The 13621-nt window shown below is 40.7% G+C and overlaps 4 protein-coding genes across 6 annotated transcripts; all 4 read right to left on the reverse strand.

The window, feature by feature from the left end:
* Nucleotides 1-418: 418 nt before the first annotated feature.
* On the reverse strand, nucleotides 419-3346 carry LOC126802356 (uncharacterized). 2 transcript variants are annotated; one of them, XM_050529972.1, is made up of 3 exons: nucleotides 3187-3346; nucleotides 1514-2433; nucleotides 419-1062 (listed from the first exon to the last, which is right to left on the reverse strand). In XM_050529972.1, exons 2-3 carry the CDS (start codon nucleotides 2422-2424, stop codon nucleotides 615-617), a joined length of 1359 nt encoding a protein of 452 aa, XP_050385929.1. In that variant the 5' UTR covers nucleotides 2425-2433; nucleotides 3187-3346; the 3' UTR covers nucleotides 419-614. The 2 variants fall into 2 exon arrangements, with proteins under 2 accessions (XP_050385929.1, XP_050385928.1); XM_050529971.1 differs by having other exon boundaries at nucleotides 1514-2437.
* A 513-nt stretch (nucleotides 3347-3859) lies between these two features.
* Nucleotides 3860-6678, reverse strand: LOC126803121 (uncharacterized). The gene is given in 9 exon segments (XM_050530881.1): nucleotides 3860-4117; nucleotides 4210-4541; nucleotides 4846-4981; nucleotides 5065-5156; nucleotides 5253-5376; nucleotides 5379-5474; nucleotides 5789-5939; nucleotides 6186-6429; nucleotides 6530-6678. Coding segments are annotated over 9 exon segments (1557 nt in total). The 5' UTR covers nucleotides 6658-6678; the 3' UTR covers nucleotides 3860-3863.
* A 781-nt stretch (nucleotides 6679-7459) lies between these two features.
* LOC126804174 (uncharacterized) lies at nucleotides 7460-9282 on the reverse strand. The gene is made up of 6 exons (XM_050531953.1): nucleotides 9136-9282; nucleotides 8820-8987; nucleotides 8582-8716; nucleotides 8360-8476; nucleotides 7865-7969; nucleotides 7460-7768 (listed from the first exon to the last, which is right to left on the reverse strand). The coding sequence occupies exons 2-6, from the start codon at nucleotides 8973-8975 to the stop codon at nucleotides 7604-7606; spliced, it is 678 nt and encodes a 225-aa protein (XP_050387910.1). The 5' UTR covers nucleotides 8976-8987; nucleotides 9136-9282; the 3' UTR covers nucleotides 7460-7603.
* Nucleotides 9283-9352: 70 nt separating this feature from the next.
* Nucleotides 9353-13605, reverse strand: LOC126804173 (RNA-binding KH domain-containing protein RCF3). 2 transcript variants are annotated; one of them, XM_050531951.1, is made up of 8 exons: nucleotides 12644-13605; nucleotides 11735-12217; nucleotides 11222-11470; nucleotides 10490-10714; nucleotides 10242-10321; nucleotides 10011-10122; nucleotides 9788-9914; nucleotides 9353-9669 (listed from the first exon to the last, which is right to left on the reverse strand). In XM_050531951.1, exons 1-8 carry the CDS (start codon nucleotides 13322-13324, stop codon nucleotides 9650-9652), a joined length of 1977 nt encoding a protein of 658 aa, XP_050387908.1. In that variant the 5' UTR covers nucleotides 13325-13605; the 3' UTR covers nucleotides 9353-9649. The 2 variants fall into 2 exon arrangements, with proteins under 2 accessions (XP_050387908.1, XP_050387909.1); XM_050531952.1 differs by having other exon boundaries at nucleotides 10011-10119; nucleotides 12644-13604.
* Nucleotides 13606-13621: the final 16 nt, after the last annotated feature.

Raw genomic sequence — 13621 nt, forward strand, 5'->3', positions numbered from 1 at the left:
AGAAAAAAAAACGGAATAAATATGTGCGGCTTATAGCAAGGAAGACCATACTGGGTATGACTTTGAGGGTGCTTCTATACAAATTGAAAAACAATCCAAATTTTGGAACATATGAATAATATGTAGCTCGTGTTTTTGTTTTTGAATAATGGATGTGGTTGAATGGAATGTTGTGGAAGATAAGATCATGGAGGCGCCTGATGCACTTGTTCATATCCAATAATGGAATCTCTAGCTGAATCCAACTAGACAAGACATCATACTATCATAGTCCCTCCTGTTTCAGTATGATTCACATTTGGCATATAATATTTCCTTAAAAAAATCTGAAGATTCTGAACAGAACTCAATAGTTAAAAAGAGGAATATCCACAAAAACACAAGAAAAAGGGGAACAAAGATTGGCTAAATAATGCATAATTTCAATTACAAAATGAAAATAAATACCTGTTTTTGTATATACACAATCAACAAATCTAAACAAGTGAGAAGCTAACTTAGAGGTGATGAAAAAGGGGTACTAATCTGATACAGAAACCCTATATAATGAAGGAACAGTAATTACTAATTAACATACGAGCGCCATATTAAACAAGGTATAATGATGAAGAGGTTTAAGCAGCTGGAAACAACCAGCCCATAGTCCATCCGAGGAGCAAGCCCGCACCAGCAAGACCTAATCCTAGTGCAAAAGCAACAGCACCCTTGCTAATCTCATACGTTGGGCTGTTGTCGCTCCTCTTTCCTGCCCTGCGCTGACCCTTCTTCTTCTTCATGTGTCTGCCTTTGTATGGGGACCATGGTAAGCCATCTTTCTTATTGAGCTGCAGGCAAAAGTTCTCGATTTGGAGCAAATGGAGCCACTGCTTGTAGGCAAACAGCTGTGACGCCTGTTTGAAAAAGAGACTGATGATGTGCTCCTTCTCTGTATATGCCTGCTGTGCAGCTTTCTCAGCTTTCCTAGCTCGTGTTTGAGAATGACACAAAGCTTCCAGCAGCTGAGCTTTGCTCCGCTCATCTGCTGGCTCATCTTGGTGGGTAGCAGCAGAATCATTGTTGTGACTGAAAACGAACACATAATATGATCAATATTAAACTACACTTATAAAGTTGTGTTTCTGATATCAGAACAATGAAAACAAATACAGTATAACTCTGCAATGATAGATTATGGACTTATAGTATTACTTGTACCAATGTTACTAAAGCATCATTGGTATTTAGTAATACACTCATAAAAATGCATTAAAAACTATCCATGCCCACAAAGTAGGTTTTTATAACCGTAGAATAGGCAGTAACTTCCCAAGTAACCAGATATTTGGTTTATTACATAACACAACACCTGCACATGCCTGAAATGGCACTCCATATCTATGTCAGTGTATCACACCAAAGTTTATCATCATCACTTACATGTAACATAATAATGCAGCATGCATTTATGGACATTCTACATAAACCATAGCTGTCTAGAAAAGAATATAGAGAACAGCTAAAGAAACAAAAGTACCTTAGAGGACTGTCTTGATCATATGTTGAGTGACCTGAAGTAAAGCTTCCCTGAGTATAAGCGGTGACATTGGAAAGGCCCAGTTCAGTAATCTGATCAAAAGACAAATTAGGGTCAGGAAACTTTGTAGAAGCGGCAGGACCCATCCTACTATGCTTAATATGAGGACGTGGAAGATCACAATTCTCGACATTTTCAAGCGACTTCTGAGCAACCAAGGAAGCCAACTCATCTTTACCAGTGGATCGCCACCATGGTTCGGACTTCTCATTTTCCACCCATTGGGAATCTAAATCGGGAGACAGTTTCTTGCTTTGTTCAGAATCCAAGCTGCTAAAAGAATCCAAGTTCATGAAATCATCATCAGAGTACCAAAACTCTCCTGTGTCCCTTTTGTTTAGAAACTGCCGCCCATCACCAGTTCCAGCCTTGAGTTCTTGCATTCTCTTACTTGGGTCACTTTTTGGAGAAGTGACTGAAACCGTGCATGGTTTCTCCAATATACTATTGCCACTCTTTTCACAATCACTTTGATTGCTAGATACCTCCTTGCACTGATAATAATCACTTATGATGGCAGTTTTATTAATATAACCAGAACTTAGAACTTCAAGTTCAGCGTCCAGGCTCTTTTGCTGATCATAGATAAATTCCTTCTGAGGTCCAAAGTTTGGTTCCAGGTTTAACCACCACCTGGTGCTGGGTGTTAGCTCCGGATTTGAGTTAAAGGGCGTGCGATCTGGGATAACATGATCAATCCCATATGAAGCATTCTCATGAGCACTATCAGATTCCTTTGAGGAAGATGATGACGGACGACGAGAAAATCTTTGACCACTCCTTACATCACCATGGACAAAACAACAATTTCCTCTACGCTGCCATCCAGTCCGTGCTTCAGCTGCTGCCATGACCGTTATCTAACTGCATCAGATTTTACAATGACAAGATAACAATCAGTCATAGGTTACAAGTAGCTGCATCAAGTAAGGATCACTCATGTCAAATGCATATAAAAAGTCTTTAAAAATTTTAAACCAGAAAATTTAACTACGAAATTAAAATTTCAATCATCAGGACAAGATTCCCAAGTCTCAACAACATGACCAGAACTCTGAAAATAGGCAATCAGAACAATAAACAGAACGTAGATCCAAACTACGAAAATCAGATGATCACATTTAAACAACATTTTCATCATTCCATAAGTACTTTCCCTTCGACCCACAACTACCTAAACTTCAACCTATCAGTACTTGTAGTTCAACCCGACAGACACTTCCAATTCAACCCATTGGCACCTATAACACAAGCAATACAGACTCACAGAGACAACCATATAAAACCATGTGTTAACAGAATAACAGAAACATTTAACGTCTCCCGTAGTCATTTGTATAGAGATCCAGAATCTAATCCAATCAGTTATTTGTTCTACCAAACTATAAACTTCCCCCAAAAATTACAAACAGTTACCCACCTCAATTATACAGCTAACAACTCAGACTCCAAACACAAAGAAGAAAATCCAAAAGGGTATCTCTATTTCATACACCAAACTGCATACAGTTGAAAAGATACAAACTTTGATTACCAAGAATAAGAAAGATCCATGCTTTAACCAGAATCTATACAATCTGACAAGACCCATAACCGAAACAGAGGAAAACTACCTTCTAAAAAAGAGATGGGTCTTCTGTTCTGGAACTTGCATACGTTTCCCGAGATCCAAAGACAGAGATACAGACACAAATGAAAGACCCTCCTTTCTTAACTCCTACATCACCGTTTCGCTATAATTATGCATAATTTGGTCATATCCATCATTTCAGTGTAAAAACTAAAAACAATATATATCCAAAACAACAGAAAGAAATTGTTAATTTTCACTTTACCTTTCTCTAGAGGCTCTATGACACCTGCTTCTTTGCTTCATAAAATTTGTAGCTAGTGCTTCAAGACGGTGGTAATTTACCGGCCTATTTTAGTGGGAAAAATCCATCGTGGTCCAAAGTTAACCGTAATTGGTATAAAACATTATAACTCACTCACTATTTTAGCACCCCACCATTCCCATCAATGAAATGTTCCTTGGCAAATTGGTAAGTTACAAATGGGGACCATATAGAGAGACCTCAAATATCTCTCCCATCACTCCAACTACCACATAGAGAGGAGAAACGACGTGTCGCAAATGGTAGGAAAACGACGTCCCGGTAAGCTCCAAGAACACCGTTGCGTTCTGTTGCGTGACGCAAAGTGAAACACGGGGGATTATTTGTGTTTGACTTGGTGAGCAATGCGGGGCTGTGGTGAATGAGTTTGAGACTAAACCAGGATGGTTTGATTACTATAATTGTTGAAATTGTTGTTTGAGTTTTGATCTAAGGGCAGAGAGTCTTTTCTGCAAGAGGAGCTTGTCGTTTTTCCTGCCTAGTTTGTCTAGGTAATGTACGACTTTTTTTAGAGTTGTCAAGACATCCTTGCTCTCGGGGCCGAACTCTTTTTCCTGGATGCTCAAAACCCTCTTCAGCTGATCCAGTAACACCTCGTCGTCCCTCATCAGTCTAGTTTGGATCGACACCAGACAGTTGAGAGCCTCAGCTGCAATGTACATCACATCAGAAATCACCGGAACTCATCAGGTTATCTCTATGTTGCTTGGTTGTGAAGGAATTAAGGAAATAACTACTTACCAACAGGAAGGGTGTCTTTTCCGAATGCTTTCTCACGAATGTGCAAAGCCCGGAGGGCGAGTTGTTCTGCTTCCTCATCCCGTTTTAATTGGTAAAGAGTAAGTGCGAGGTGCAACATTGGGAATGAAATGGATTGGTCATCGGGCGCCACCGTCTTTGCCAAGACCTGCAAACTCATCCTTAGCAAGCGCTCAGCCTCCACATAGTTCTTTGAGCGTGAATGAGAAGTTGCGAGATTGATGAGGTGTGTCACTGAGCTGGGGTCCTCTTTGCCTTTATGTTTCTCAGTGATCAGCAAGCATTCCTCCAGTAGCTCTCGGCCTTCCTCTCCCCTGCAAGAAACCAAAGTTTAATGCTAAACGGGAAACTAGTAATTGGCGGTTGTGTAGGCTTGTGGTTTTTAACTTGAAAGAGAAACAAAAAGTGACTGATGATGAGATGTACAGCATGTACCAAGTGCACCTATCAACATTTTCAATTGGCAAGTAGTCATTATCGTAGTCATAGAATGCCACTAAACCAAACCACCACCACAATCATATAATAGCATGAAGTATATACATTGTGCACAAAACACCAACTTAATTGCTTTATAAATCCAGCATCTATGACAGTTTGCATAAAATTTGACTTTACCTTCCAATGGCATGTAGTAATTCTGCCAAATCTATCCGCATCTTCTCCACTATGCTGTCATCAGGAGACATATAATTGGATTCCTTGACGACTTTAAGAGCCTTTTTATACAAATCGATTGCTTCATCTGCCTTTCCTGTAGCAAATTACCACATGAGTCCATACATGACACCGAGAAGCTATATGTATCTGTATATGTATATATGGGAGATGTATTACCCAATGCACACTTCACATGGGCCAGGGAACTCATTGCCATTCCAACTCTTCCGTCGTCTTCTCCGTACAACGTTGTGTATATATTTAAAATTCTGAAGAAATCAAGAAACAACAATCATCAGACAAACCTTCTTCAATTCTGTCAGGTCAAAGTAAGCCTTTTAACAGAAAAGGGAATGAAATTTAACCACATAAAAGGAGTTTCCGCTTCAATAGGTTTCCCTTGTTTGAGTAAAAGGCTGCCGAGACCAAACAAAGGTATGGCCAAGTCCTCACTTTCAGTGCCTCTGCTCGATTCAAGAATAGTTATGCACGGTGGTAGAACTCTACTGCTTTTTTAGTCCTTCCGATAGAAGTGAGAGCTTTTGCCATGCCCAAAATTGGTGTGATAAGAAAGATACTATCTTTCCCTGAAGAAAAAGTGGCAACAGTTATTAAAGATCAGAGAAAACCTATCTTGCCGACACAATAACTGAACTCCGCTGAATATCAGAGAATACCATAAAGTTCTATCCGAAAATACTATTAATGCTATGTCCTTCAATTGGCCATGCATATTCAGATACATCAATGTTTTGTTTTGGATTCTACCTTGGCATACCCCTATGATCAAGTGTTTTATAGATCACTCAAATAGCTACTTGTTACCATTTATCACAGAATTCTTAGAACAACCAACTGAATTGATCAAAAACAAAAGGCCTGAATAGACACCAGAACTTACCATATATCTTCTCCATGTTATCAATCGCCCTCCTATATACAAGCATTGATATATCAAACTTCCCCAAAGTTGAGTACATACTTCCCATATGCACGAGGACTGAATCCAGAAGCGGTTCATCATACCTTAGACTACCAACCATCTCATTCAACTGCACACAAAATTAAAATGCATCACAAAAACGAAACGAATAACATGTAACACACAAGAATCAGTAAATTGAGCAATTCACAAACTAATGGACCAATTTCACAATCGCAGCAGTGTCTAGTAACACATTGGAAATGTTTCAAATAGTGCAATGGTTCATAATGTTTCATTCTATTCAAATGCTTGAGCAGTGAATGCACATGATATCAAAGCAGCAATGCGACTACAAAATGGAAAAAGAGATTACCATATCCAATAATGACTCGACAAACTTGAAGTCACCAATGACCATGTATCCTAAAGCTATGATGTCAATGGTAGCAGCTTCCCCAATGCCTCTAACACCGGCATCCATCCTCTCCTTCACAGCCTCATAATTCGCTCGAAGCAGGTCTACCGCATCTTCTTTCTCCCCATTCATAACCAGCATTTTCACTTCATCGAACAACTCTTGCAACTCCCTCTCAAAATAACTTTTAGAACCTTCATACCTGGCAGTCATCAAATACCAGTAAACAAAAGCACTTCCAGAAAAATGTGCTTACCAGAAAAACACTTACAGAGACAGAACAAAACAAAACATAAAAACACCTGTGAGTGTTGTTTGGAGCTGAGACATGATTCTCAACCGACCCAACTGAAGCAAAAGCTCTAGAACCCAATGCTCTGACAGGGAATAAGCAAGTGAAGCCTACTTTGTGGGGATTTGCTGACTGCATGTGATGTAAGCACAGTTTGCTTATCCTAAAATTGTTTGAACAATAGGAATTAGAGAGAAACCCAAGAATTACTGAACTGTTAATAAAGCCTATTTGAAACTTAATAACAAACACTCAATTGAGAGAGAGAGAGAGAGAGAGAGAGAGAGAGAGGAGAGAGAGACTCACTTTGATGGTGTCGAAGAAGTGAGAAGGGAGAAGAAGAGAAGCAGCCATTAGCGAGAAGTGAGAACCGAAACGAAGCCAAAAAGAGAAAATGAGAATTTTGGCGGGTCGGGTCGGTGGGATTTCAAACTTTACTAAAAGCAGTTAAAAGAAAAGTAGAGGTAAAAACATCATTTTGACACAGAAATTTCGATTATTTTAAGTTTTAACTGCTTTTAGTAAAGTTTGTAATCCATGGTCTGACCATGGATATTGGTAATTTTGAAGGTGATCTTCGAGGTAATTATCAAGTTAGAAGTCCTGACTCTTGAAATCACAAACATCTTCAGAGTAATCTTGGTTATCTTCAAAACTCTGATCACCTATCTCGCTTTCTTCCTTATTTTGATCGCAAACAACTTTAGCTTCTTGAAGTCCCATGAAGACGACGAAGAGAAAGAAGACGAAGAAGTTGAAAACCTTAAGACTTGGTGTTGAAGAACTTTGGAAGCGTTTGAGAACATAGCAGTTCACTTGTACCAGAGGCACCGTGAATGAGAATTCTCCTAATACAGTACAGTCCAGTTTTCATGTCTGTAACAATGTGGGGGAAACATTTGATTGAAAGTCGTTTTCGCATCAACTACTAGTAGAGACCTAGAGAAAGCAGAGGGGTTACTATTATAAGAGGGTCCTTGATTCCAAAGTACAGCAAGCCAACTACAACAATTCTCAGATTACAAAAACCAAAACTGTGAGCTAGAAGACATTTTGAGAGAACCAAGTTCCAAAAGACCATTGCTTATGCGCATCGGATTTTAACATCGAGTGTCCAATGAACCTTCCCTGCCGGCAAAGGGATGGATCTCGGAAGGCGCAGCCGTACCTCATACTCTCCCACAGTTGTCAATGGAGTTGGTAAATGCACATTGTCAGGTTCTAAGCCAATAGAGAGCTGCCTTGCCACCTAAACCAACATAGAGATTGCATCAGTTCAATAGCAGAGGAAAAAGGTGCATATCAAGGTTTGAAGTTTTAAGACAATTAAGAACAAAAACCATACCTCGGCCAAAATGTCATCCTTAGTCACAGCATCACGCAATTCTATTGAGTCTTCTTTTGTTGCACGTGTCCGGAACTTTTTAAGATCAATGTTCCTCCGCAGTACCTGCAAAAATATGAAAATTTCATAAGCTCCATATCACTTGTAAACCAGAGCATTTGTCCGCATGAGATGTTCAACCAGCATTCCAATAGAGTTTCACATCTACCTCAAAGAAGAGACCAAATCATTATAAACGAAAGCTGATCAACCCTCAATTTAACACCTAATGGAGTTCCAAGGATTTTCCAGTTCTTACTACAAACATCCAAGCATAATAAACCAAGCATCCAACCACCATATCATAGGTAATCACACGTCTCCGTATACATCACTCTCTCCAACACCATTCAAAATATGACATTAAACTTTAACTAACCACCCTATTTTGGTATAAGAAGGTAACACATTTATCAGCACAAACATTACTCAAAGATATTAGATAGGCCAACGAACCAGACGAGCATTATCCAGACGCTTTGCCAGCTTCTCATATTCTTTCATCTTAACTTCCTGGGACACAGGAACCACCTTAACCTCCACCTCTTCCTCCTTCTCTTCCATCGGAGCATTCTAAAACCACAACATCCCAAACAATTCAAAGCATTATAAAACTGAAAACAAGAAACCAACCAACCACAAGCCAGCACATTCGACAAGAGCAAAACACAAAACTACCTTCCTCTGCTCCCTTATGAGATATGCATATTTGTCAATGTTGGGGACAGCCAGCAATTTCGGCATCAAGTGGTTGCGAAAATGCCCCGGCGCAACCTTCACCGTCTCGCCGGCCTTGCCAAGCTTATCTACATTCTACAAATCACATCAAAAACTAAATCAAACAAACAATCACTCAATAAGCTTAAACCCAAAACACCAATTACTCGATTTTCGAAGTGAAAAAGAAAATTCTCACCGTGGTTAAAATCACTTCCAGCTTTCTATGCCGAACTCCTTGGCAGGCGAAGACCAGAGGATTCATCATGCGCTCCGACTCGGAAGAATAGACGTTCTTCTTAGTGTCTCGGATGATCTGACTGAGGGCATTTCTGCCATTTCGCATACACGCCATATATGCTCAGAGCTTCAATCGATAACAGAAAAACGAAATCAGAGATCGGAAAATTAAACTAGGGAAATCTAATTAAATAGGGATTAGCGAAATCTATAAGAACAAAATCAAAATACGAATTAAACCGAAATAGAGATAAAGTAGAAAAAAATGGACTTACAAGTGTGGAAGAACCCTAAACCCTCAACGAAGCGTCGTGTTCTTAATTGGAAGAGTGAGAGAAGCAAAGAATAGAAGAAGAAATCGGGGGTTTAAGTGGCAATGTCTAAAACACCCCTCAATTTTTGTATGAGCTTTGTTTTATGCGATCAATCTTTCTGGCTTTAGCCTATTTACGTCTGATGATTAAACCATAATACCAAGATCATATACATGTAGTCGTGTTTGAGGAAAGCCATATAAACTCGAGGCACTGTCCGATACAACATAAAAGATCAATGTCTTACTGGGTTGTGATTCTAGTGCCCAGTTTACACATGAAAACTGAAACATGGTAGGGGGCTAAAGCTAAAACGCCTTCAGATACTACATTTACAGTGGTACAGTAATACAGAAGCAAGCCTCTCTGGAACAAAAAAAACTCCCTGCCTTGCAGGATAATATGGTCTTGAAACGAGCCGCAATGCCCCAGTAGGCCGAGCTCAGAATTTGGTAACCGTGATGCTCCTCTGCGTTCAAGGGTCGTCTTCTTGTGCTAATGAATGACAGAGGAAGATTAAGAATGGATTTTATATGAAACTAGAAGACAGGTACAACACAATACCAGCAAGCACATATAATAATCAGCAGTTAGAGACAGAGAAAGGACTTACTGCTTAATATAAAACCCTGGAGCAAGCTCTGAGCCCTCTCAGTCTGCTCTGGAGTACCGGAAATCTGAATGATCTTTTGGGTTAACTCTGGACTATCCTCTACCAGGGTTACCCTGGCTCCCGATAACTGATCCACCAAAGGACAAGTCAAACGACAATTAGCATACTCAAAATTAAAGTATGATAAGAGCAACCATCAGAGTAATGAGTTCATTAGGCTTACCTCGCTGATCTGAGCAAGCATGTTTTTCGATTTTGTTATGAGCTTTGAAACAGCCTTCTCGGGTATGACAACTTCAAGTATACTCCGAGTGACAAGTGTCACAGGTATTCTACTAGAAGATGTATAGAAAGCATAAGGCAGATATTCATAGAGAGAAAACCAAAAAGAAAGAGGGACAGATGGATGATTTACAAATTCCGAATAAAGTGAGCTCAAGACAAAATGTGATACCTATTCAGCCCCGTAGGAACATCTTCACGTTTTTCACTTTCATTCAGCTTTGTTGCTTCATTGACAACCACTCCAGAGTCCTACAACACAAGTACTGAACTTAAAAACACAAGAACTGGGACACGTACAGAACAATTGATAACCATAACCTTCAAAGCCCTCATCAAATCAGCTAAACTCTAAGGAGAGAAGAAAATGTTGACAAAACCAGGAGTAGTTCCTAATTCAGTCAAGATATAAAAGCAAACCTTTGATGGCTGAGCAGTTTGCACATTTTGATACGTAGCTATAGAAGGGCCATTTCCAGTACGAGCTTGACGAATAGGATTAATGTAATCTAGAGCACTGCTTGCAGGGGCAGGGGCTGAAAGCGTCATGTTATCCTTTTGAAACAACTCCCTGTATACGTGACTCCTTAGTCTTGATGTCACCTCAACAAGAGCATCTCTAGCTACTTTTATTTCTCCTACTATCTGTTGATGACATAAACAACAAATTAAGAATTGACTTGAGTTTAACCGATCCTGTTCACCAGGAATTCCAAGCCTTTGTTAGCCTTGTAATGTTATTGGACCCCTTATCTTTTGCAGAAACATTTCATCTAATAAAACACGGTAGAACATATGGATACCATATTCAGACTCAGATGCAAGGAAAAGCAACATTCGCAAAAGATTCTAGTTAAACAGCAAAATTTGGATGGGCTTATATTGTTCATTTGAAGAGTCCAAGGATCCATAAATAAATACACAGGCTCCACTTTATTACTAAAGCCCAATCTCCACTTTATAACTAACACATTTGCCATGATAATACAGGAGGCATTGAGATCATCAAAATTTAAATTTAAATTTTTTTTTCTGAAGACCATTTTGAAATTAATCAGCCAATAAAAGAAGTCCACCAAACAAGTCTCCCAGATAAAGGATACAGGTAACAAATCATGGATTTTAATGAAATCAGCAGGTTAAATGACAAACCTGTAAAAGCATATCATTCCCTGATACACAAGGAGGAAGTTCTTCTCTGGGCAGAATTTGTATATTTGCACCAGTATGTCGCATCATGTCTGATAAAGACCCGTCTCTTCCCTCCAAGCATCCAATATCACTTGATGAAACGAGTAACCTGGTAGTTATAATATTGTCTCCATCTGGAATAAGATCAACAATACGAGTTTGGATATGCAGTAAAGCTTCCTGAGCCGGAAACAGCTCATCATCAGGGCCCTAGTAACAGACAAGAAACCCAAAGTTAGTTTTACCCGAAACAAAAAAAAAGAGAGTAATCGTATTTCAAAAAAGAAAAAGAAAAGAGAGTACTGGTTTCAAGAGAAGCAGGAAAAAGCAGACCATTAGAACTAATCAGTTGCATTTCCAGACGATATTATAAGTGCCATATGAGGTAGTGTCACTCTTCTATTTACACAACAGTCAGAAGAAAATGATCCTGATTACATATGTATTCAGCTTTCAACAAAAAATGTGAAGTACCTCCTCAGAAGAAATTATGATCATCTGTTCATCTGCTCCGGCCACAGGTTCAGTAGCCCTGACATCCACACCAATCTCATTTTGAAGCAAATCTATAATTCCATCAGACTCTCCGAGGACAAGATCAACTTTATCAACTGGACAAAGCATTCGAAACACAAGGTCTTCTCCATAAAAGGGCTGCACATTATCATCCATCGGAGCAGACCCTGATTCTATCATATAACCAGATGAACGCGAGCCATAGTTGCTGTTTCTCGCATTGGGACCGGATAATCTTGACCCGTAACCAGACCCATCCATGGATGACTTACGTCCAGCATTGTTCATGTGAGGAATATAATCATCATCAGGAGGAAAGAACCGTTCTGGTGAATGTGCTCGTCCATGGAAATTATTTCCGCGGTCACGGTGCTGACTCTCCCTCAAGCGAGATGAAATAACTTCCACAGCAGCCTTTACATTATTCGGATCGCCTACTACCTGCAGCAGATATCCAATATCATATGACTGATGGCATCTTCATTTCATAAACCAGCATTGCATTATACACCTACATACTTGGTATCTACCCAATAATGCAGTGACTATAAACATTCAATGTAGCCAAGATCAAGGTACCTAGCTGATGCAACTAAAGGCTGCAAAATGTTCGAAAGCACTACCAATCTTCAGTCTAAGTTCATGAGCATCCAAATTATTGAGCCCAAGTCATACACAATCATATAATCAGTTCATCGTCATTAAGCTGCCGATCATTGTCCTTATTTTCGGTTTTAGTGAGTAAGTATCAGTGTGAGGTTAAGTCCAGTTGAGTCTATATTTAGCAGTGTGGATTAGTCCAAAGCAAACCAGTAAAAGCTGAATGCAATGCAGTGCAAAATTCAGAGAGCTGAAAGTTCCGAAAACCTGAACAATCTCCTCAGACATGGAAACACAGCGAGGCAGATTATGATCCCTCGGCAAAACCCTAATCTGAGTCTTTGTCTCCATCCTCATTTGCTCTATTATCTTCCCTCCTTTCCCCAGCAAACTCCCCACATGCATTCTCGACACCACTAGCCTCGTCGCGACACGTGTCCCTCTCCCTCCTCCGCCGCCTCCGCCGCCGCCGTACTCGTCGTCCTCCTCCGCGCCGGCGACCTCGCTGTCCAGAATCCGCTCGTGGATCAGGAACAGCGCCTCCTGCGCCGGCGAGAACGCCGGCATTCTCCCCTCGGGGTCGCGCCGCCGCTGGTCGGAAATCTCGATGATCCGCTCCTCGTCGCCGGCGACGAGCTCGTGCACGTTGATCCACGCGCCGGTGTGCTGCCGAATCGACTTGATTATACTCCCGGACTTCCCTATCACCCCTCCCGCCTTCATATCGTGGCACAGTATCCTGTACGACGTCGTCACCGACGCCGACTCCTGCCCCTGCTGCCCCTGCTGCTGCTTCACCGCCGCCGCCCGACGGTTGTTGTTGTTGTTGTGGCGGTCTCTGGTGTTGGAGTAGTGGTGGTTGTACCTCGGCCGAGTCCGGCCGACGGTCTCGGTGTCATAGTCCTGGTGGTCATAGTAGTAAGATCTCTTGGATCTAGACCTCTCCATAGTCCTCCCCCTAGGGTTTTCAACTCCGTCCAATCTCAACCATTTCCACAATTCTAAAAGGTCCGATTGTGTCCAGAATTTGAGGTCAAAGTTCCTCTCTACCACTACCACCACCACCACCAGCTTCTTCTTCTTCTGGTCGTTGTTTCGTCTATTAAGTCCTTTATTGAGTTTCTGGAGAATCGTGACAGAAATCAAATTTTATACTGTGTGAGGAGTTTGAAACCCTAGACGATTGAAGAAGATGAGATGTGGAGGTTTTGTGCAGAAGAAGAGTGTGAGGTGTGAGGTGCTTTC

Source organism: Argentina anserina, chromosome 7 (assembly GCF_933775445.1).
Source record: "Argentina anserina chromosome 7, drPotAnse1.1, whole genome shotgun sequence".
In the NCBI taxonomy this organism is placed as follows: domain Eukaryota; kingdom Viridiplantae; phylum Streptophyta; class Magnoliopsida; order Rosales; family Rosaceae; genus Argentina; species Argentina anserina.

Bases quoted from the DNA above. Each gene is read 5' to 3' on its own strand.
- LOC126804174 (XM_050531953.1), bottom strand. From the start codon at position 8,975: ATGGCGTGTATGCGAAATGGCAGAAATGCCCTCAGTCAGATCATCCGA. The intron at 8,717-8,819 runs GTGAGAATTTTC...TGTGATTTGTAG, and splicing joins TGGAAGTGATTTTAACCACG to AATGTAGATAAGCTTGGCAA. The intron at 7,769-7,864 runs GTATGGTTTTTG...ATGTTGGTTTAG, and splicing joins AGGATGACATTTTGGCCGAG to GTGGCAAGGCAGCTCTCTAT.
- LOC126804173 (XM_050531951.1), bottom strand. From the start codon at position 13,324: ATGGAGAGGTCTAGATCCAAGAGATCTTACTACTATGACCACCAGGAC. The intron at 10,123-10,241 runs GTATCACATTTT...TACATCTTCTAG, and splicing joins GTTCCTACGGGGCTGAATAG to TAGAATACCTGTGACACTTG. The intron at 9,915-10,010 runs GTAAGCCTAATG...TTGGTGGATCAG, and splicing joins TGCTTGCTCAGATCAGCGAG to TTATCGGGAGCCAGGGTAAC.
- LOC126802356 (XM_050529972.1), bottom strand. From the start codon at position 2,424: ATGGCAGCAGCTGAAGCACGGACTGGATGGCAGCGTAGAGGAAATTGT. The intron at 1,063-1,513 runs GTACTTTTGTTT...GTTCGTTTTCAG, and splicing joins GATCAAGACAGTCCTCTAAG to TCACAACAATGATTCTGCTG.